This window comes from Ochotona princeps, chromosome 5 (genome assembly GCF_030435755.1).
Source record: "Ochotona princeps isolate mOchPri1 chromosome 5, mOchPri1.hap1, whole genome shotgun sequence".
NCBI classification, from domain to species: Eukaryota; Metazoa; Chordata; class Mammalia; order Lagomorpha; family Ochotonidae; genus Ochotona; species Ochotona princeps.
In genome coordinates, this window is record NC_080836.1 from 91,422,851 (window position 1) to 91,446,307 (window position 23,457).

General features: G+C 47.5%; 1 protein-coding gene across 1 annotated transcript in view; it reads left to right on the top strand.

Moving 5' to 3' along the window:
• Positions 1–9,896: 9,896 nt before the first annotated feature.
• The window catches only part of LOC101518668 (sterol 26-hydroxylase, mitochondrial), a 36,092-nt gene continuing 22,531 nt past the window's right edge, over positions 9,897–23,457 (top strand). The window contains exon 1 of the mRNA XM_004576824.2: positions 9,897–10,180. Coding sequence (XP_004576881.2) covers positions 9,905–10,180 — 276 coding nt within the window. The 5' untranslated portion in view covers positions 9,897–9,904. The remainder of the gene's footprint in view (positions 10,181–23,457) is intronic.

Consider the following 23,457-nt stretch of genomic DNA (forward strand, 5'->3'; position numbering starts at 1 on the left):
AGGAATGTCACAGCCCTTTCCCAGGGGACATGCTTGAGATGCTACAGAAGTGAAACATCCAAAACAAGATTGCTGGGGTAGTGTGTTGGCTTAACTGGTTAATATTCCATAACCATATGGGTGCTGGTTTGTGTCCTGGCTGTTCTGCTTCCCATCAAGATCCCTTCTGTGGCCTGGGAAAGCAGTGAAGGATGGCTCAAAGCTTTGGGACCCTGTACCCATGTGGGAGACCTGGAAGAAGCATGTGATTCCTGATTTCTGATTAGTTCAGCTCTGGCTGTTGTGGCTATTTGGAGCGTGGACCACAGATGGAAGATATTTTTGTCTGTCCTTATCTCTGTAAATGTGTCTTTCCAATAAAAATAAATAAATATTAAAAAAAAAAAAGTGAAGCATCCAGAACGTGGTTAAGTATGTCACTCTGTCTGCACATGAGTGTGCACAAAAACACCATGAGTTTCCATCTTGCTGTTACCACTCTAGTTACAAGCCCAGGAGGGTATGTTCCCTGGGCTAGGAGTATGCTCAGCATTAGCAATGTGTCAGTCAAATGAGACCAATTGTCTTAAGAAGACAACCTTTGATGGGAAGGGGAGAGGGGGCTGGTGTGGTAATTCAATAAACTAATTCTCCACCTGCAAGTTTTAGAATCTCCTGTGGCTTCTAGTTTGTGTCCCAGCTGCTTCGCATCTGCTCTGCTCTGGCATTCTGACTCTTTGGGGAATAAACCAGCGGGTGGAAGAGCTGTTTCCTCTATAAATTTGCCTTTCCAATAAAAATACAGAAGTGGGAGTAGAGGAGGTCCAGAGAGCAGCAAGGGTGCCTGGTGGCTGGAAAAGGGAGAAGCAGGTACAGAGCCCTCAATCTAGAGCAGTGGGCAAAGAACAGGTGTGGGGAGGCACTGTGGTCCACACAGGTACATCCTCTGGCTTCTGGCTGTTTCACTAAGGGTGACTGCCCTTCTGATTATCAGAGGTGCCCCAGTCTGTTTGCCCTGAACCTGCTCTTTGGTGCTGTAGAAAGCCCAAATGCTTTGGGAATGATGGTTTGCCAGGAGTGTGGCTGCGAACTACAGTTCACAAAATTCAAGACTCAGGCTCAGCTTCTCAGCCAAACGTTCTGGGCCTGTGGAAACTCCATATGCACCTACCTTTACTTGGGGTTGGTGCTGGTGCTTTGGACTTGCCCCTTTTCCAGACCTAGATGACTGCAACTAATTTCTTGCAGGACTTATTTGAAAGGCAAAATGACAAAAAAGTTTCATTCACCGGTTCACTCCCCAAATATCTGCAACAAGCTGGAACTAGGCCAGGCTAAAGACCAGAACCAGGAACTGCATCCTTGTTTCCACATAGGTGTCAGGGACCCAAATACTTGGGCTGTCTGCCACTGTCTTCCCAGACACCTGATCAGGATGCTGGATCAGAAGTGAAGTAACCCCTCTGGTAGAGGATGCCAAACACTGCCCACGCAAGCATTCTTAGGCTAATCTTAGAGTTTTCATGTGGGTGGGATAATCCAAAACAGACTGCTGAACAATTGTTTTTTAAGCCCATTTGTGTCTTAATAATGGCGGACTGTGAGAAAATGCTGCAGGAAAAGATGGCACGATTTTGAAAAAATGTTTAACTTTTGAAAGTTTCAGTTAGGTAAATTAGGGATATCAAAATTTACCTAACAGGTTGAAATGGAAACTAAATAGAAAACAAGGCATAAATCACCTGAAAAGTTCTTCATACCTGGATGGAACAAATTTATATTATTATTTAAAAATTTATTTTCATTGGAAAGGCAAATTTACAGAGAGAAAAGGAGAGATAGAAAAATCTATCCACTGACGCACTCCTGAAGTGGCTGTAATGGCCAGAACCAAGCTGATTTGAAGCTAGGAGCTTCCAGATCTCCCATGTGGTTGCAGAGTCCCAAGGCTTTGGGCCATTCTGCATTGCTTTCCCAGGCCACAAGCAGAGAGCTGGAAGGGAAGTGGAGCAGCCAAGACAGAAACCAGTGCCTGTATGGGATCCTGGCATTTGAAGGGGAAAGGATTAGCCATGAACCCTCACACCAGGCTCTAAATTAGACTCTAAAACAGTTCAAAATCTGTCATCCAGCAGCAAATGTCTAGCCTGGGGGGTTAAGATGCCCACATCCCACATTGGCGTGCCAGGGTTCAATTCCTGACTCCTGCCCCCTGTCTCCTGCAAGGGGGATATGGATGGAACTCCTGGCCCTGGCTCTGGCCAGCCCTGGCTGTTGTGAGCCTCTGGGAAGTGAATCCAGGTGAGCCTGGGCTCTCGGTCTCTACCTCTCAAAACAAAAACCAAAACACTTCCACCAAAAATGTTTCTTTCCTAAAGTGGCAATAACGTAGCATATGGTAGTATTAGAATACTGTCAGACTACCATGTTGCTATTTTGCAAAACTATGTTAAATATTTTTTTGATTCTGGATGGGAGACTAAAGCTAAGGATTTAATAAAATAATTACAAAGATTAGGGCCCTTATCAGAGAAGTGAAACAAACTACAGTGAAATATCCGACTTTGCAATAAAAATAAATCTTAAGAACAATTTTCACTTTTTAAAGATTTATTTATTTTTATTGGAAAGTCAGCTATACTGAGAGGAAAAGAGAGGAAGATCTGTCTGCTGATTCACTTTCCAAGCGGCTGCAACGGCCAGAGCTGAGCCAATCCCGAAGCCAGGAACCTGGAACTTACTCCAGGTCTCCCACGCAGGTGCAGGGTCCCAAGGCTTTGAGCCGTCCTCCACTGCTTTCCCAGGCCACAGACAGGGAACTAGATGGGAAATGGGGCCTCCAGGATTAGAAACAGTGTCTATATGGGATCCTGGTGCATGCAAGGCAAGGACTTTAGGCACTAGGCTACGGCGCCGGGCGTGAGCCATTTTCACTTCTTTGGATCGTTCATTATGTTCTCACTATGTTGGTGCAAGTGTTGGCGTGGCAGTCAAGATGCTGCTTGGGACCCCTGCACCTCCTCTCAGAGCACATGTGTTTGAGTCCCAGCACTACTCCTGTTCCAGCTCCTTGCTAATGCACACACTTCCAGGTAGCAGGATTGGCTCAGATGGAAGAGGCCCTGCCACCCAGGAAACCTTGAATAACTTCTGGGATTCTGGCTTCGGCCTGGCCCAGCTATAACTGTTAGGAGCATTTGAGGACTGAACAAGCAGGTGGAAGATTTCTCTCTCTCAAATACATTAATAAAACAACTAATGATTAAAAAAAATAATAATAAAAAAGCTAGTGTTGTCACAGAGCAGGTTCAGTGGCCTCTTGCAATGCTGTCATCCTAATTGGGTGCCAGCTTCTTCACTTCTGATCCAGCTCCTGCCTAATGTGCCTGGAAAAGCAGTGGAAAATGGTTGGCGTGCTTAGGCCCCTGCCTCCTCTGTAAAAGGCCTGGATGGAGTTCCAGGTTCCTGGCTTTGGCTTGTTGCTCAAGCCATCTAGAGTGAACAAATAGGTGGAAGATCTCTTTCCCTTTCTGTCTGTAACTCTGTGTTTCATATAAATAAAATAAATATCCTTGAAAAAAAAAGAGATTCTCTTCTTGTGTTAAAAAAAATCAAGCTAGGTGATATTGGAGATATTTTTAAATCAAAATAACAGTGAATGAAAAATAGGAAGGTGAATGAAGATATCAAGTATACGCATAAAACAGCAATTAATATATCGGGGACCGGGCCTGGTGGCGTGGCCTAATGGCTAAAGTCCTCGCCTTGAACGCCCCGGGATCCCATATGGGCACCAGTTCTAATCCCGGCAGCTCCACTTCCCATACAGCTCCCTGCTTGTGGCCTGGGAAAGCAGTCGAGGATGACCCCAAGCTTTGGGACCCTGCACCCACGTGGGAGACCCGGAAGAGATTCCAGGTTCCCAGCTTCGGATCGGCACAGCACCGGCCATTGTGCTCACTTGGGGAGTGAATCATCGGACGGAAGATCTTCCTCTCTGTCTGACTTTGTAATAAAAATAAATAAATATATATATCAGGGACCTGGGGTGGGTGGGAGACTAGGTGGGGCTTCTCCCTTAATATCCCCCTTTAGCTCAGATACATGAAGGAAACAGTGTGGAAATAATAGTCATACCCACCTTCCTGTAGCCCTTGAACCTTTTTACCCTAATTAACTATGTAAAGATTGTCAAAAATATAATAAAAAATGAAATTAAAAACAGCAATTAATACTAAAATAAAATTGATGTAAGGCAATTAAATATTTCTAATTCCTAAAAAGTGCCATTTGGCAAGAATATGTAACGGTCATGAATCATAATAAAATGTAAAACAAAACCCATTGTGCATAGATGAAAATTTGGAAAATTCATAAATTGATAATATTTTTGAGATATTTGAAAGTACCTTTCTCATATCCAGTAGACAAAAACAGATGAGACTATAAAGAATTTAAAAACAATCAGTAAATTAATAGACTACACATTTTCCAAAAGTATAAATGGATTATTCAGAAAATTAACAAGTTCTAGACCACCAAAAATGTTTTAGTAACTGAAAACCAAAATATATACACTCATGTCACAATGTAACAGCATCTACATTATTAGCAATGGTTGTTTTCCAAACAAAGTTCTATTCCCATGTAAATAAAAATGCCTTTCTACAGGACCCAAAGATTAGGAAAAAAGTTAATGAAAGTTATAAGTTGTTTTTAAAGGAATGATGGACCAGTGCAACGGTTTGATTGGTTAATCCTTAACTTTCAAGCACCAGCATCCCATATGAGCATCCGTTATGCCATTCATGTCCCAGCTGCTCCACTTCCCTGTCCCAGCTCCCTGTCTGTGGCCTGGGACAGCAGTTAAGGGCGACCCAAAGCCTTGGGACCCTGCACCTGCGTGGGAGCTCCTGGCTCCTGGCTTTGAATTGGCTCAGCTCTGGCTACTGTGGCCATTTGGGGAGGAAACAGAGAATCTTTCTCTGTGTAAATCTGCCTTTCCAATAAAAAAAATAAATGAATCTTTAAAATAAAATACTATGAACATGAATCTTTAGGGAGGAGGTCCAGGGGGAGAAGAAATAAACTAAGATGAAAGCAGAAATTGGTTTATAAATGCTAGAACCAACTCTCTAGGGACTCACAAAGCTGAATAAAGTGGGAAAATTATTGATTTGAAGTCATCAGCATCAGAGGACAAACAGTGGGATAAGGAAGAATTACCAGATGAAAGAACCCCAAAATTCAGAGGTAAATTGTGCAGTTGGGATCCCTTTCCTGTTGATGGAATTTCCTGCTTTTATTAGAAAGGCAGATTTACAAAGAGAAAGAGAGGCAAAGATCTATCTGTTGGGTAACTCCCCAAATGGCTGCAACAGCCAGAGGTAAGCTGATCCAAAGCCAGGAGCTTCATCCAGGTCTTCCAGGCAGGTGCAGGGTCCCAAGGCTTTGGGCCGCCCTTGACTGCTGTCCCAGGCCACAAACGGAGTTGGAAGGAAAGTGGAGCAGGCAGAACATGAACTGCTAGGGATCCTGCTGCATGCAAGGTAAGATTTAGCCATTAGGCTATTGTACTGGGCCCAGAAATTCCCATTTTCAAAGCTGAGAAGTTGTGTATTGAGGTTGGGATTCGCTGAAGCCAGGTAATGAAATTTCATGATGCATCCAAGCTCCAAATCCCCCTGCTGTGTTTCCTGGTCCAGTTCCTAAAACATCATTCTTTAGCAGTAGGTTCCTAAAGATCAGGTTACTAAATCACTATTTGTTTTCTGGCTTCTTTACTCAGATGGCTTAAATTACTTTCAACTAGCTCACGACCAGTATTGTGGTGCTGTGGCGGGTTAAGCTTCTGCCTGTGTTGTTTGTTGGTTTCCTTTGAATCCCAGATGCTCTGCTTCTGATCCAGTTCCTTGTTAATGCACTTAGGAGAGCAGTGGAAGATGGCCCCAAATGCTTGACCTGCCACTCATGGAGAGACCTGGATGGAGTTTCCCATGGCTTCAGTCTGGCCCCATACCCACTGTGCCATTTGGGAGAGTGATCCAGTGTCTGGAAGATTCTTTCTCTCCCTCTCTCACCGCAACTCCACCTTTCAAATAAATCTTTTAAGAAAACATTTCAGCTACAACAAGACTGACCAGCTGAGCTGCATGTGTGCAGAATGGAGGACCGTGAACTATAGATGACCCAAGAATCAAAGTCAGGATCCACCACGGAGTCAGAGAATGAACAGAAACAGAAGAGGCAGGCAGCTTAGGAACTGAGGGGGTTGAAAATCAGAACTGCCACTGACCGGCCTGGACCTGTCCTGGTACTGGTCCACACACGGTGCAAATGTGCAGTCTCACCCATCGGAAGTCGCCCCGTTGATGTGTCTGTCCCGACCAGACTCCCAGACCATGGGGATGGGTATGAGCCTTGGCTCCTGTTTCCTGGCCAAGTCATCTCCTGCACTAAAGCCTCTCTTTTCTCTCAAAAGCTGGTGACAAAAGTGCCCAGGTCCAGGAAGAAATGTAGCAACAATAAAACTCCAGGCAACAACAAGCAATACAGCTTGTCTTCCATAGGGTCCAGATATTGAAGTTTTAATGGTTCAATTCTTTAGTAAGACTATGCTTATGTAATTAAGGGGACTATAAAGTTACAAATTTGGACACAAAAGTGGTAACTATGAAAAAGACATAAATTTTAATTTCACCCAAATTGAAAACTGAAAAATGAAACAATAGAAATTAACAAGGGCAGATGCTATGGTCCAGCACGTTAGGCTGCTGCTTGGGATATCTGCATCCTATATGGAAGTTAGGATCAAATCCCAGTTCCTCCACTTCTGATCCGACTCCCTGCACCCGGGGAGCAGTGGATGATGGCTCAAGTGCCTGGGTTCCTGACACTCGCATGGGCTTTGCAGATGGTGGGCTTGGCTAACAGCTGACAAAGCCCCAGTTGTTGCAGACAGTTGGGGAGCCAAGGAATGAAGTTCTCTCTGCCTCTTAAATACAGAAATGAACCTTTTTTTTAAAAAAAAAAAAGAAACTAAAGTACAGTGGATAGATTTCACAGCATATTAGACCCAGCTGAAACAGAGAATTAATGAACTACAAGAGAGAAACAGAAAAGACATGGTAAGAGACAGGAAGAAGACAATGGGAAGATCTAATGTAGTTTGAAGTCCGTGGAGAGAGAAGAAAGGGTAAAAGCAATGCTTGAACAGACAATGATTGGTAAAACTCTCCGGACAGATGGAAGACTCCCTCACCCCCAAGCCACATGTTCGAACAACTCTGACTCTAGGATAAATGAAAAGAAATCCACACCCAACCCCATGAGCTATCAGTCTAATTGGTGAACTTGACACACCTTTCCCCTTCAACTGCCTGCAGAGAGCCAATTCTTCAAAAACCCTTTGAACCAGCTTTCCTTCACTCACAGTTTCAAGAATCTTTGACCCTGGGTACATCTGCATACTTATATGAGTCATTTTATTTTTTAGGCATTTTAAATATTTTTATTTGAAATGCAGTTAGAATCTTTTATTCATTGGTTCATTCCCTCAAACAACTGCAGTGGCTGGAGCTGAGCCCACTGGAAGACAAGAGCTTCTTCCATAGGGGCCAAAGAACTCAAACCATCCTGCGCTGCTTTCCCAGGCCACAAACTGGCACACATACAGGATGCCAGCACCACAGGCAGAGGCTTAGGCCATATGCCAGTCCCTGGATAAGTAATTTTCTTAACTCTTTCAAAACTCTAGCCTGAATATGTGAAACGAAAGATTCATGTATTAACACCCTTTGCTCTTACAATGTTTTCTGCATTATTTTTTTATTTTGTTAAAAAATACTGAAAGTTTAAAAACAAAGAATATTTTAAAAATAAAAAAGGGGAAATGTAGAAAAAACGTTCTGGGCGCAGGTGTTTGGCATAGCATAAGATACTGCTGGGGAACCCTGCATCCCACCTCGGTATCTGGGTTCCAATACTGGCTTTGCTTCCAACCCAGGTTCCTGTTAAGGTGTACCCTGGCAGGTGGCAGCTGATGCTTATGTGTTTGGGTCCCTGCCACCCACCAGAGAGACCAGCCTTGACTTCATTTTTGCCTGACTGTTGCTGGTATTTGGAGAGAGAATCAGTGGATGGGAGAGCTCTGTCTTCCAAATAAGTAAAATAAATAAATAAATAATTTCAAGTTGCTGGGCTCTGTATGGTGACATAGCAAGCTAACTCTCTGTCTGTATCCCATATGGATGCTGGTTCAAGTCGGGATTGCTCTGCCGTTGGGATCCAGCTCCCTGCTAATGGCCTGGGAAAGCAGAGGAGGATGGCCCATGTGGGACGCCTGGAGGAAGCTCATGGTTCCTGGCTTCGAATTGGCTGTTGTGGCCATCTGGGGAGTGAACCAGTGGATGGTTCACTGTCCTTCTCTCTACATAACTCTGCCTTTCCAACAAAAAATAAAAATAAATCTAGGGCCTGGTGCGATAGTATAGTGGCTAAAGTCCCCGCCTTGAACACGCCGGGATCCCATATGGTCACCAGTTCTAATCCCGGCAGACCTGCTTCCAATCCAGCTCCCTGCTTGTGGCCTGGGAAAGTAGTCGAGGACAGCCCAAAGCTTTGGGACCTTACACCTACTTGGGAGACCCAGAAGAAACTCCTGGCCTTGGCTTCGGATTGGCTCAGCTCTAGCCGTTGAGGCCGCTTGAAAAGTGAACCATTGGACAGAAGATCTTCCTCTCTGTCTCTCGTCCTCTCTGTATATCTGCCTTTCCAATAAAAAAAATAAATAAATCTTTAAAAAAAGATTTATTTTTATTGCAAAGTCAGATATATAGAGATGAGGACAGAGAAGAAGATCCTCCGTCTGTTGATTCAATCCCCAAGGGGCCGCAACATCTGGAGCTGAGCCAACCCGAAGCCAGGGATCCCTGCGCATTCAAGGAGAGGAGTTAAGCCGCTAGGCTATCGTGCTGGACCCAAACATTAATCTTTAATTTTTTTTTAATTAGAAAAACTCTGGTCACAACCCGCCAGATCTCTTTTAACCTGTAGTTTGAAACTCTCAGCAACTTAGCAGAAGTTGTGTAGGAGAATGTCATTATTATTTTTTAAAAATATTTATTTATTTTTACTGGAAAGTCAGACATACGGAGAGGAGGAGGAGAGACAGAGAGGAAGATCTTCCCTCCGATGGTTCACTCCCCAAGTGACTGCAACGGCTGGAGCTGAGCCAATCCGAAGCCAGGAGCCAGGAGCTCCTTTGGGTCTCCCACGTGGGTGCAGGGCTTGGGCCGTCCTCGACTACTTTCCCAGCCACAAGCAGGGAGCTGGATGGGAAGTGGAACTGCCGGGATTAGAACCGGCGCCCATACGGGATCCCGGCACATGCAAGGCGAGGACCTCAACCACTACACTATTGCGCCGGGCCCAGAATGGCATTATTGGAAAAAAAATCACTAATATTTTAATTTGTTCAGTTTCCCCTCTGCCTTGGCCGCTAGGTTGGTTCTGCTCCCGGGTCGATCTCCCAGCGCTCAAATTCCTTCAGACAACTCAGCGGCCGCCTTCAGCTGGAGGCAATGAGGGCTGCTGTCCACTGGCACTTGGGGACCGCTGCCGCTGGGAGGAGCCTGTGGGCCAGGAGGCGACCCCGTCTTCCCAGAACTCAGAGCAGAGTTTCCGGGCTTTCGCGGACCTCCAGAAGTTCCCCGGTCCCTCTGCGGCCTTTCTGGAGCTGGGGGCTGAGAGGCGCAGCTAGCGGCAGCAGCAGTTCGAGAGGTCCTGCTTAGCCATCACTGAGCTGGGCGGCGGTGCTAAAGGTCCAGGCCGCCATTCGCTTCGCCCTTCCCTGACACCTGAGCCACAGAGCCCTCCCCGCCACTGCGGCCTTGTGGGGCTGTCCCAGCTGCCGCGCACTCCATCCATGGCTGTGCTGGGCTGCGCGAGGCTGAGATGGGTGCCGTTGGGGAAGCGGGTGGTCGGCTGTGGTCTCTGCCCACACAGGGCCAGAGCCAAGACCGCGATCCAAAACCGCGTTGCCCACACGGGGCCAGAGCTAAGACCGCAATCGCACGAAGGCGCCCCGGGTCCGAGAGCTGGGCAGTGGCGCAGCCTGGAAGAGATTCCGAAGTTAGGGCAGCTGCGCTTCTTATTCCAGATGTTCGTGCAAGGATACGTTCTGCAAATGCACAAGCTCCAGGTAACAGGTCTGGAGGAAATGGGGGTGGGGGCGGAGGAGTGAGTGGCGACTTGGGAGACTCTGAACTGGACTGAACCCCGGAATTTAGCTGGGCTAGGTGCTTTGGAAATCTCTCTTGAGCTGAAATAAAACAGGATGTGAAACTGAAACAAATCAGGGTGCAACAAATCAAGCCTCTTTGCGCCGAGGTTGGGAGCTGGTTTGGGAAGAGACAGACAAAGCAGGTGTATAAACTGCAAGTGTTCCGAGTAAGCATGGGATTCTATGGCAACATTAGCCACCTCGGACTTTTTCCTGAGGAAATAACCTCTTCAGGGCTGCAGAAGCTTCCTAGCGATTTGCAAGGTAAATTTCCCTTTAGGAACAACAACAAACACATCGCATCTCAGAGGGCAAGGGTTCTCAGGGGCATAGAATGTGGAGATGAGGCAGGGATTCAGGGAGAGAGCGCCAACTGGCACCAGAAGTTGACACAGACTGAAGACCCAACCCGTAATTACCAACATGTGGTGAAGTTGGAGAGTTTGGGAAACAAACCAGAGGGAATCAGGTGGGACCTGTGTTCCTAATGATTGTTACTACGTTCCAAAGCTCCTACAAAGTCTCAGATGTGGCTCCAGCTCCTGGGTTTCAGTGCAGTAAGATCCCTGCCCTCGCCGACCTTCTATGTTCCTATGAGGGAAAGATGGATGATGTCATGAAACCAATGGCAAATTTCATAGAGGTAGACAGAATTGAGGGAGCAGGAACTGTTCTAAGGTGATTTGGGCCTTGGTTCCCATGTGCCATCGGTGAGGTGTTTGCTTGTCAGTGATTCACAGGAGGAATAGGCAGAGCTGGGTCTGGGAAGGAAGGGCGGCAGCCATCTCTTTGCCATGTGTTCATGCTGTGGGGACTGGTGGCAGGCAGGCCTTTGAGGACAACCTTGAAAGCCAGGCTAGGGCCTAGCGGCGTGGCCTAGTGGCTAAAGTCCTCGCCTTGAACGCCCTAGGATCCCATATGGGCGCCGGTTCTAATCCCGGCAGCTCCACTTCCCATCCAGCTCCCTGCTTGTGGCCTGGGGAAGCAGTCGAGGACGGCCCAAAGCTTTGGGACACTGCACCCGCGTGGGAGACCCGGAGGAGGTTCCTGGTTCCCGGCTTCAGATCGGCGCGCACCGGCTGTTACGGCTCACTTGGGGAGTGAAACATCGGACGGAAGATCTTCCTCTCTGTCTCTCCTCTCTGTATATCTGACTTTGTAATAAAATAAATAAATCTTTAAAAAAAAAAGAAAGAAAGAAAGAAAGAAAGCCAGGCTAGGGCCAGGCATGGTAGCCTAGTGACTAAAGTCCTCACCTTGCATGCACTGGGATCCCATATGGGCACCAGTTCTAATCTCAGTGCACCACTTCCCATCCAGCTCCCTGCTTGTGGCCTGGGAAAACAGTGGAGGATGGCCCAAACCCTTGGGACCCTGGACCCATGTGGGAGACCTGGAAGAGGTTCCAGGCTCCTGACCTTGGATCGGCTCAGCTGTGGCCATTGCAGTTGCTTGGAGTGTGAATCACCGGATGGAAAATTTTTCTCTGTCTCTTCTCTGTATATCTGACTTTTCAATAAAAAGAAAATAAATCTTAAAAAAGAAAGAAAGAAAGGCTAAAGACCCTGGTCTTTGAAATGGATTGCAATAGGCTCTTGAGCAGGCTTGGGGTGACAGTGTGGGGGGATAGAAGGTGACCTCTGAGGACGAGTGCCCAGTTTGTGATGTGGGCAGTGGGCTGGGTTAGACAGTAGAGGTGTAAGGAAACCTCAGGTGATGAAGGCTGAGATATGGCAGAACTTGAGGAAGCGGGGGTGGTAGAGCAGTGGATCTGAGCCGTGCTCTGCAACAAGTATACTTGGAGTCAAGCACAAGAGAGACTGAGGGCTTAAACGGTGGACCTGACCAGTCAGGAACTGCCTGCAGTCCACCTGCCCCGAGGAGCTGCTATCTCCCCTGGGACCTTCCTTGTTGGATTCATGTTTCCTGGAGGACTTGAGGGCAGGTCACACAGTCCTGGGAAATGGACCCAGCAACCTGCTTCATTGGCCCTCTAGAACTGGAAAAGGCAAATACTCCAGTGGTGGGGACTGAGGACTCCCCCTGGGTGGGATGGGGATTTACTGGGGCTGATCTCATTTACTTCAGAACCTGCACACTCAAAAACTTGAGGAGGAGAAATAAGGGCCAGTGTTGTGCCCAGATTTTGCGATCCCCAGAAAATCATCAGGAGTCTGAAGTCAATGCAAATGCATAAAAGGTGATTTATTCAAACCAACCTAGCCTTCCAGCCCAGCAGGACGGGGGAGCAGTAGCAACCACCACAGCAGTGGCTGAAGCAGGAAAAACTGCAGCAGAAGGTCCAGAAGAAAAAAGGGATGAGGTTCAACAGCACAGGGTTTTTATACATTTCAGGCCAATTCCATATAATTATACAGTTATGATTGATCAGTTTATCTGTTGACTTTTAAAAAGAGCAAGTTGGCAGGCCTCTATTGGTGAGTTTGAAGCAAGCAACTCAAAAAGTACAAATTGGTGGGCTATAGGGCAGTGAGTGACTTATCTAAGAAGCACATCAGCAGTCTCCTTCCTGAGGAGGGCTCTGCCTACGTGATCTGCCAGGTATCACATAGACTGTCAGACCTGGAGTTCACAAAGCCCCCAAGCCAAGTAAGCAAGGCAGAAATCACAAAAGCAGAAAACACTCAGGTTCTTCAGCAGCATAAGGCAAAGAACATAGGATTTCTTCAAGGAGAGTCCTCTGGTTTCAGTCCTTGGGTCTTAGAGAATGAATCAGAGACCTTGGGTCATGTGAGCTTAGATGATCCCTTGGGAAGTATGGTAGTTTTTGCTGCTATTCGTGGTTGACAAGATGTGATCCAGAGCAGAAAGTTGCGCATCTGTAAAAACCAGTTAATAGCCTGATTGACGAAAAGGAGGTGGACTTCCATGAACCACTTTTGTCCAACTAGAATTTGGTCACTACTCAAAGTGGCTTAAACTATAAAGTGGCTCTATAGGCTTGGGGAACTGAAAACTTTAGTTGCCCAGTGTCCTTCAGGTATAAGTTGCTCTGGAGGCTTGTCCTGGTCCACTTGTGCAGCTGTGACCCAATGTCCCAGGCTGGTTTATTTAGCTCACTGTTTGGGAGGTTGAAAGCCCAAGGCCATGTGGCCCCATCTAGTTGGCCTCGGGTGAGGAGCTTTTGGCTGGATCCCAACATGATGAGTGGCATCACATGGCAGGTGCATGTGCACGAGAGAGAAGTCTTTTGCAAGAGAGAAAGCAAGAGACCCAGGAGCCACCAGATTTTAGGGTATATAACAACCCAGGCTCTTGGGAGATAATCTACTCCTTGGTGGCCAACCCAGCAATAATCCCATCCCAGCAGGGCTCAGGGACCTAAACAACCTTCCACCAGGCCTCGAGCTCCACCTCCTTAAGATTTAACTACTTTTCAATGTCATTTCCTTGGAGGTCAGAATCTATCCAGAAACTTTTTTTTTTAAGGCAGGGAAGGATGAGGTCAAACAATAACAAGATTCATGAAGTCCCTGAAGTTCCTTTTTTTTTTTTTTTAATTTATTATTTATTTATTTATTTTTTTGCCCCTGAAATTCTTGAAGAAGTTGTTTGGCTTTTGTGGCCTGGGCTAGTGGCCCTCCTAAAGACACTCATAGTGGTGGTAGGAGATAGGTACAGTCTAATTAGGCCCACACAAGCTCACCCCCAAAAGCTGTGACTAAGGTCCCTCCCACCCAAACCAGGTGGTTGCACACAAAACCGGAGGAAGAGCCGACCACAATATTCCCTAGACCCTCAGTTGATTTAAAAACAAACCAAAAACAGCATCATCTCACATGCAATTAATTATAGCAGCTTAGGGCAGCATTTGCAGGAATTAAGAGTGCTGGGCAGGAAGTGCGTCATGTCATGCTGCTTCATAAATGCCAATGCCTTTCTCTCTCTTAACAAAAGCCATTCCAGAGTTCTGGGAAGATGAGCTGTAGGTGTATACTTGGAAAATTAGAGTAAGCTTGTATCTCTCAAAGCTCTGGATGCTAATAATGCTGTAGCTCTTACTGTAGATATCTGGATTGGGTTCCCTCCTGTGCCCCCCAATACTCCATGTTCATGTATGTCACTTCATACATCATGTTTCCTATCTCCACCTATTTATAAGGCTTAGAGATGGAGCCACAGTGCACAGAGGCCTCTCTCTTCCTTTTGTCCCTCCAGCACCAGGCACAATCTTAGGAACAAGGGAGGTACATTTGGTGATCACATCTGGTACACCTGCAGTAGTCTTTGCAACACTTAGTCCATCCGGCTCCCTGATCTAGGTTGTTTGCCACAAGAGAGAGTAAAGGTGGGACAGTAAGGACAGGAGGTGTGTTGATCCCGCCTCCCCACTGAGTTCTTGGTGTTTTTAGTGCAGGAGCACCATTTTAACATGTTCCAGGTAGACAGATTCTGGGGACCAAACCTACAGAAGCCACTGTGTGGCTGTGAGTGCCCAAGTGCTTATGGAGCAGGTTAACCTTCCTGGGCTGCAGAGCAGTCCCCTATGCAGGAGCCTTCAATGCTCCAGGTAGCTGCTGCTGCCTAACAGACTGAGCTAGAACCTGGTTGCTTTCAGCTCCAAGCTTGTCTGGTCATGACCACGTGAGCTAGGAATTTGGTCAGGGCACTGTCAAAATGATTTATCTCTGCTGCGTGATGGAATGAAGTTTCAACTCAAATGGTCAAGGATGGTGAAAGAGGAGTTACATGTCTGTGCTGCTGGTGCTAACAATAGCCAACATGGCTTTTTCAAGTACCTGTTTGGTGCGTGGGCCTGGCTGGATTGGGTGAGTCTTTATCTCCCTTCTTATAGTTACTTAAGTTGTGGAAACTGGTATAGGATTATCTCTACTGCATTTCCCTCATTAGAATCTACTGAAATTCCATAGAAGATGTAGACTTTTTCATGGGAGGGATTTCCAAGGTGTGTTCGGTCCACCGAACACTTTACCAAGGATCCAGGTCCCAGAGACAGACAGTAACTACATTCGTGGCTTGTGTAATGTGCCAAACCTAGGACTGGAGAATGGATTTGCACGGGAGGAAATTTCATCCGTACCTCAGAGAAGCCTGGTTGAATGCCCTTCGCTGAAGCCTCTCTGTGGGGTTAAGTGTCTCTCCCTTGGATGGTGCCAGAGAAATACTGCCAGATTCCTGTTGCTTGACTCCCTTCTTCTGGATTCTGTGAAGACCACTACCCTCCTGTTAGCACATTCTTTCCTCAGTTGAGCTCCATCCAATAATTGGATGGCTTTCCTTGCACAGCACTCATATTACCATCAAGTCTTTTCAAAATTATCCTCCAGTTACCTTGACCAAGCTTTTTTTTTTTTTAATTCCTTGGCAGACATTTCTGGATTGCCTGTGACACTGTGGCAGAACTGGGTGCCCTGCTTTTAAGCCTTTGGGATGGGAAATTTGAAACTAAGTATTAATGTAAAGAATGTGGGAATCGTACAATTAGGATTTTATTACCAGGATTTTATTTCACAGATAAATTATACAAAGGGAAAGTATTTGTGGTTGGGAAAGATTCTGATGACTAATTTAATTAGTCCCCTATATACATATGGTAAAAATTTTTTTAAGTAATTTTTTAAATTGCGAGGGCAGATATACAGAGAAAGGGAGAGACAGAGAGGAAGATCTTCCATCTGCTGATTCATTCTCCAAGCACCCACAATGGCCAGAGCTGAGCCGATCCAAGGCCAGGAGCCCGGAGCCTCTTCTGGGTCTCCCATGTGGGTACAGGGTCCCAAGGCTTTGGGCCGTCTTCCACTGCTTTCTCAGGCCACAAGCAGGGAGCTGGATGGAAAGGGGGCTGCCAGGATTAGAACCAGTGCCCATATGGGATCCTGGCACATTCAAGGTGAGGACTTTAGCTGCTAGGCCACCACACTGGGCCCTAATCTAATTTTTTAAAAAATATTTATTTGTTATTTATTAATTTTTATTGCAAAGGAAGATATACAGATAGGAGGAGAGACAGAGAGGAAGATCCTCCATCCATTGATTCATTCCCCAAGTGGCCGCAATGGTCGGAGTTCAGCCGATCCGAAGCCAGGAGCCTGGAACTTCTTCCGGGTCTCCCACATGGGTGCAGGGTCCCAAGGTTTTGGGCTGTCCTTGATTGCTTTCCCAGGCCACAAGCAGGGAGCTGGAAGGGTAGTGGAGCTGCCGGGATTAGAACTGGAGCACATATGGGATCCCAGTGTGTGTGAGGTGAGAACTTCAGCCACTAAGCTACCATGCCGGGCCCTGCATGTTCTTTTTTTTTTTTTTTTTAATTTTGTTTGCATACTCTTTTTAAAAGATTTATTTCACTTATTTGAAAGACAGGGTTTGAAAGAGAGAGAAAGAGAGAGTCAGAAAGAGATATCTTCCATTTGCTGGTTCACTCCCCAAGTGACTGCAATGGCTAGGGCTGGACCAGGCCCAGGCCAGGAGCCAAGAACTTCTTCTGGATCTCCCCCATGGATGCAGGTCCTTGGGCCATGTTCTACTGTTTTCCCAGGAACATTAGTGGAGAGTTGGATACAAAATAGAGCAGTCAGAACTCAAATTGGCACCTGTTGGGATACCAGCACTGCAAACTGGAGCTCAACCTACTCTGCTACAGTGTAGGTCCATATTTCATATTTTCTTACATTGCTTGATTTTATTTTTTAATTCTTTTAAAAAATTGATTTTGTTATCCTATGGTACAGTTCCATAGGCTGCTTAAATTTTAATAATGTACATGTATTTATTACCTTCTACAATTTGAAAAGATAACAAAAAATCTGAAGAACAAGAAATAAAAGGATGGCTGGCTAAGTGCATCCTTTTCCAGGATAATATTTTGGGGTTTGAGGGAAACTCTTCCTGTCTTGTACTCCTGGTTCTGGAACATTACTTCTAACATGTGGCTGTATGTAGACATCCTCTTCTTGTTCTTTTAAAAAGATTTATTTATTTTTATTGGAAAGAGATTTACAGAAAGAAGGAGAGACAGGGAGATTTTCCATTTGCTGGTTCACTCCCCAAATGATCACAATGGCCAAAGCTGGACCCGGCCAAGGCCAGAGCCAGGAACTTCTTCCAGGGCCCCCTCATGGGTTCAGGGTCCAAGGCTTTGAGCCATCCTCTACTACTTTCCTAGTCCACAAGCAGGAAGCTGGATGGGAAGTGGAACAGCCGGAATACAAACTGGTGTCCATATGAGATGCTGACACTTGCAGTTGAAGGATTAGCCAGTGAACCATTGTGCTGGCCCTGCCCTATCCTATTCTTGATCCTGCATTTATTGCTGATCATCCATTCCTCCTCCTAAAACATTCCCACTGTTGAATCCAGCTTGGCCCAGTTCATGAACCCAGTTTTACTCAGCTTATTGAGGTTTGCCCCTGGGTGCCTGGGGTGCTGGGATGCCCAAAAGAGGCTCCTGGCTTCAGATTGGCTCAGCTCCAGCCGTTGCGGCCACTTGGTGTGTGAATCATCGAATGGAAGATCTTCCTCTGTTTCTTCTCCTTTCTGTATATTTGACTTACCTATAAAAAATAAATAATTTTTTAAAAATGCTATCAATCTCATCAATCCAATGATGAGGAAATCCTTTCAAGGTCTGTTTGTTGGCATAGTCCACCCCAGAATTTGCATTCACTCAAATATTTGCTGTCAATGCTTGGGGTAGTTAACTAATTTGTACTTTCCTTCCTCTGCTATGGTACTGGATGTCTTCTGCAGATCACAGTGTGCTCCCATATCCTCCATGTGCATCTAGGTATGCCGTTCACTGCTCTGTCTTAGCCATTGAGGAAGCTAAGGACACATGCCCTCCACAGTCAGACTCCAGGTTCTGCTTCTTTCCCCATGGTTGGAATCCTGAGTCCAGATGGGGAGATCCTCAAAGAAATCTTGTCTGAGGTGGTCCTAGGCCTGACTCTTATGTGCACCTGCCACTATGGGGTCTGGATCATTCTGTCATCCACATCAACCTACCCACACACTGGTATTTGCAGTTGCTAGGTCAGAACTGATTTCTGCCCCATCTCTTATGCAAACCAGTGGGTGCTGTGGCCCAGCGTAACCCTGCCCACCACACACTGGGCACTCACATTAACTAGTGGGAGCTGCAGCCCAGTCAGAGCGACCGCCAGTAAGCTTCATTGGGTCTGCCCCCAGCCCTGGTTCCTTTCTCTGCCAGCATGTGCAGCAGATTGGTCCTGTCTGTCCCATATCCCATTCAGATCTTGTACACATCATTGGGCGTTGAAGCCTAACTCAACCCAACCAACTCCACCTTCCAGCCTACACTCATGCCAGTGGGTGCTACTGCCTGTCTAGCCAGGTCCACTCATAGCCCTGGTTCTCATGCTCACCAATGGGAGTTGTAGCCTGTCAGAAAGATGCCCACAGTTTCCCTATTGGACCCACTCCCTGCCCCGAATCTTGTACTGTCCAGGTGGTTCTGCAGTCTAGCTTGACAAGACTTGCCCCGAGTCCTAGCACTTGGCAGCTGATGCTGCAGCAAGGCCCAAGTAGAATGCCCTTACTATGGCTCATGCCTGCATCAGTGGGTACAGTCGGTTAGCTCAGCCTGGCTTTCCCCCTAACCCAGTTCACATGCAGGCCAATGGGTGTTGTAGCTCTGCCTGTCCTGGTCTGCCCCCAGTCCCAGCTCTCACCAGCAGGAGCAGTGGCTCAGTAGGGGAATCCCCACAACTTCCCTACCATGTTCATACCCTTCCGCCTGGGTCTTGCATGTGCTGTGTGTGCTGCAGCCTAGTCTGGCATGGCCCTCTTCACCTTGGCATTTTTCTGGTGGGTGCTGAAGCCTGGCCCAGCCCAATCTGTCCCCAGCTCCAGCTCATGCTGGTGGGTGCTGCTGCCAAATTCAGCCCAGCTATCCGTGAGTGCCAGCCCTAATGTGGACTGGTGGTGTTGTGACCTGACATGGCCTGTCCTGTAACCCGTCCTGACTCTCAGATCTGCTTGTTGGTGTTATAGATTGGCTCAGCCTGGCCTGCCCCCAGACCTGACCCACACTTATGCCAGTGGGTACTGTAACCGGGCCTGGTCTAGGCTGCTCCAAGCCTTTGTTCTTGCACCCTGACAAAGGTGTTCCCCAAGCTCCTCTATCATGTCTCTCCTCCCAGTGGCAGATCTTACGCACACCGATGGGTTCTTGGTCCAGTCTAACTTAGTCACTTCCTGTCCTGGCAGGAGAAATGGTGGCCTTGCCTTTCCAGCCCTCATTCATTCCAGTCCTTACTGTTGGTTGTTACAGTCCAGCCACACCTGGTCTATGCCTGTAGACACAGCTCTCATGTGGTTCAGTGGTGTTGAGACTTAGCCCAACCCATCTGATACTAACCCTGGCTCTCATGAGCACTAGTTGGTGCTGGGGTCTAGCCCAATCTGGCACACCCTAGACCCAGTCCACATCCATGTTAAGGGACATTGCAGTCATATCCACCCCAGATTGCTGCCCCCATTCTGGCTCTTGTGCTCACCAGAGGGAACCACAACCCAGCTGGGGTTAGCTCTCCAACCAGGCCTATTCCCTGCTGTAGATCTTGAATGTGCCAGTGTTTGCTCTGACCCATCTTGGCATGGCCCCTCCCCTGTCCTGCCCCCAGTCCCAACTTGCTGGCAGGTATTGCAGCCTAGCCCTGCCCAGTTTGCTCCCATGCCTGGCTCATGCAAACTGGTAGGTATGATAGCCTAGCGTGTCATGCCTTGCACTCCAGTTTGGCTCCTGCACTTTCCAGTGGGCTAAGGTTTGACCTGGCCCTTCCTGGTTCACCCTCCTCCAGAACCAACCCATTTGCCAATGGGTGGAGCTACCATGCCTGGCCTGACCAACACGCATGCCCGAATCATGCTCACCAGCGAGAGCTACAGCTCACCAGGAAAGTTTCCCAAGTTCTCCACCAGGCACACTGCCAGACCCAGATTTCATGTGTGCCAGTGGGTGCTAGGTCTTTACCCATCATAGTCTACCCCTTCCATCTTGGCCTTTGTATGAGCTGGTGGATTTTGTGGCCTGCCCCACACCTCTTCTTGGGTTTGCTTGTGAGTACTGCAGCCTGGACCAGCCTGTCTTGTCCTCAATCTTAGCACCCACATGAGTGTTGCAGGGTTCGGTGGTCCTGCCTAGCTCATCCCATCACTATCCCCAGCTCTTGAACAAACCAGCAGAAATTACAGTTCCACAGGGGTGAGTCCACATATCACTCTGCTCCTAAATCTGTGCCCAGACCCAGTTCTCTCATGTGCTGGTTAGTTTCATGGCCCAGCCTAACATTACCCAGCATCTGTTCTGACTCTTGGTGGTGGGAACTATGATCTAGCCCTACCAGGTAAGCCTCCAGCCCTGGTTTTAGTGTGCACTAGGGATTGGTGGTTGGCGGTGTACCCTATGAACTAGCTCAGCTTAGGTCTCCCACTTGGGTTGGTATATTGGTCTGACCAGTAAAGGTTCTCCAGCATCTCTCTTCTAAACCATTCCATCTCTACATCCTTGCTTACTTGAAAGCACAGTGAGATTTTCGATGGAGGTGATTGGGAAGTCATTCCTTTCCTGCAACATATTCCCCCAGTGGTCTTCCCGCCCATATATTCCCTTGCCCCTTTCCCTGATCAATCCACAGTCCCTGCACCCAGGACCGCATGGGTTCCACAGCCCATCCTCCTGGAGCTCAGTCTTCCAGTGGGGTGGTGTGCTGGCCTGGAGCTCTGACCACCCAATTGGGGTCCAAGCTCCTGGCACATGTGCTAGCCTTGGACCTTATGTCTGCACACACACAAGATCCAGGCTCATTCCTAGTTCCCCAAGCTCAGTCCATCAGCACCCCAGACCAGCATTCTAACCCAGGGCTTTCCCCACTTCTCCCTGTAACCCTGTCTGGGACCAAGCACGTGGGGAAATCCCCAGGCTTGCTCGGACTGCCTGGATGTGAGTCCCCAGGTCCCTGTATGGCCCCACGGGCTTCATCCCCTTGACCCCCTCATATGCCTACTACGCCCAGACTCCCAGGAGCCTGTTATGCAGAAAGCATGTGCAGGGCTGCCCTACTGTATATGCCAGGAAGATGTCTTTGTAACATGCAAGACAATTCTGCCTTCTTGCATAAAAATGGCTATTTTTCTGATTATGGAAGCAACAGTCACAGACCTGTGGTTTGTAAAATCCAAACTTCAGAAACGTAAGTGCCTATGAAAAAATAGTTAGCATGTGATGTAGTGATGCAATGGACTACTCCCCAGCAATCACAATGAAGACTCAAGTTCCTTGTGTCAATAGGGATAACTCAGAAGAAAAGTTGTGTACAGCAAATGTACAGTCACTTTCCATTCCTGTACCTTATAGGCACATGAAAATGCTGTTGGCTACTGTTTGAAACATATGTGGTACAAAATGGAATGAAAAGGGGCTAGAGTTGTAGTTCAGGGAGTTAAGCCACCACCTGCAAATGCCAGCATCCCATATCAGAATACCAGTTGGAGGCCCAGCTGCTCTGCTTTTGAACTGGCTTCCTGCCAGCACATCTGTGAAAGCAGCAGAAGATGGCCCAGATACTTTGGCCCCTGCCATCCACATAGAGGCCTGGTGGGAGTTCTACGTTCCTGGTTTCAGCCTGGCTATTTTAGCCACTTGGGGAGTGAACCAGCAGGTGACAATCTCTTCCTCTCTGCCTTCCCCTGCCCAACCTCTTTTTAAAAGTGAAATCGGGCCCGGCGGCTTGGCCTAGCGGCTAAAAGTCCTCGCCTTGAAAGCCCCGGGATCCCATATGGGTGCCGGTTCTAATCCCGGCAGCTCCACTTCCCATCCAGCTCCCTGCTTGTGGCCAAGGAAAGCAGTCGAGGACGGCCCAAAGCTTTGGGACACTGCACCTGCGTGGGAGACCCGGAAGAGGTTCCTGGTTCCCGGCTTCGGATCAGCGCGTACCGGCCCGTTGCGGCTCACTTGGGGAGTGAAACATCGGATGGAAGATCTTCCTGTCTGTCTCTCCTCCTCTCTGTATATCCGGCTTTCCAATAATAATAAAATCTTTAAAAAAAAAAAAAAAAAAAAGTGAAATCATGGGCCTGGCACAGTAGCCTATCAGTTAAAGTCCTCACCTTGAACACGCCGGGATCGCATATGTCTGCTGGTTCTAACCTGGGCGGCCCCACTTCTCATCCAGCTCCCTGTTTGTGGCCTGGGAAATCAGTTGAGGATGGATCAAGGCCTTGGGACCCTGCACCCATGTGGGAGACCCGGAGGAAAAGGCTCTTGGCCCCTGGATTTGGATCAACTGAACTCCGGCCATTGCAGCCACTTGGGGAATGAATCAACGAATGGAAGATCTTTCTCTCTGTCTCTCCTCCTCTCTGTATATCTGCCTTTCCAATAAAAATAAAATAAATCTTTAAAAAAGGGAAATCATAAGATAAATCAGGGTGGGTGTATGACACAGTGGTTAGGACAGACCCTGTTTGTGATGCTCATGTCCCATGTTGAAAGTTCTGAGTTCAAGTCCTGATTCCAGCTTCCAGCTCTCTATTTCTGTATATCCTGGGAGGCTGCATGTAATGGCTCAAGCACTTGGGTCCCTGCTATCTACATGGAGAACTGAATTAAATTCAACCTGGTCCATACCCAGCTATCATGGGCATTGGAGCAATGAACCAGAGGGTGGAAGATCTTTTTGTGTGTGTGTGTGTTTCTCTGTCTCAGCCTTTTTTTTTTTTTTTTTTTTTAATGGGAAAGTCAGATATGCAGAGAGGAGGAGAGACAGATAGGAAGATCTTCCATCCAATGATTCACTCCCCAAGTGAACACAACAGCCAGAGCTGTGCTGATCCGAAGCCAGGATCCAGGAACCTCTTCCAGGTCTCCCACACGGGTGCAGGGTACCAAGGCTTTGGGCCGTCCTCCACTGCTTTCCCAGGGCACAAGCAGGGAGCTGGATGGGAAGTGGAGCTGGTCCTCCACTGCTTTCACAGGGCACAAGCAGGGAGCTGGATGGGAAGTGGAGCTGCCGGGATTAGAACCGGTGCCCATATGGGATCCTGGCACGTTCAAGGCGAAGACTTTAGCCGCTATGCCACACCGCCGGGCCCAGTCTCAGGCTTTCAAATACATTTTCTGTATTTGGTATAGAAAACGCTGTGGAATCCAAACATAATCTTTGCATAATCTGCATTTTTCTTGAAATTTTTGAAGA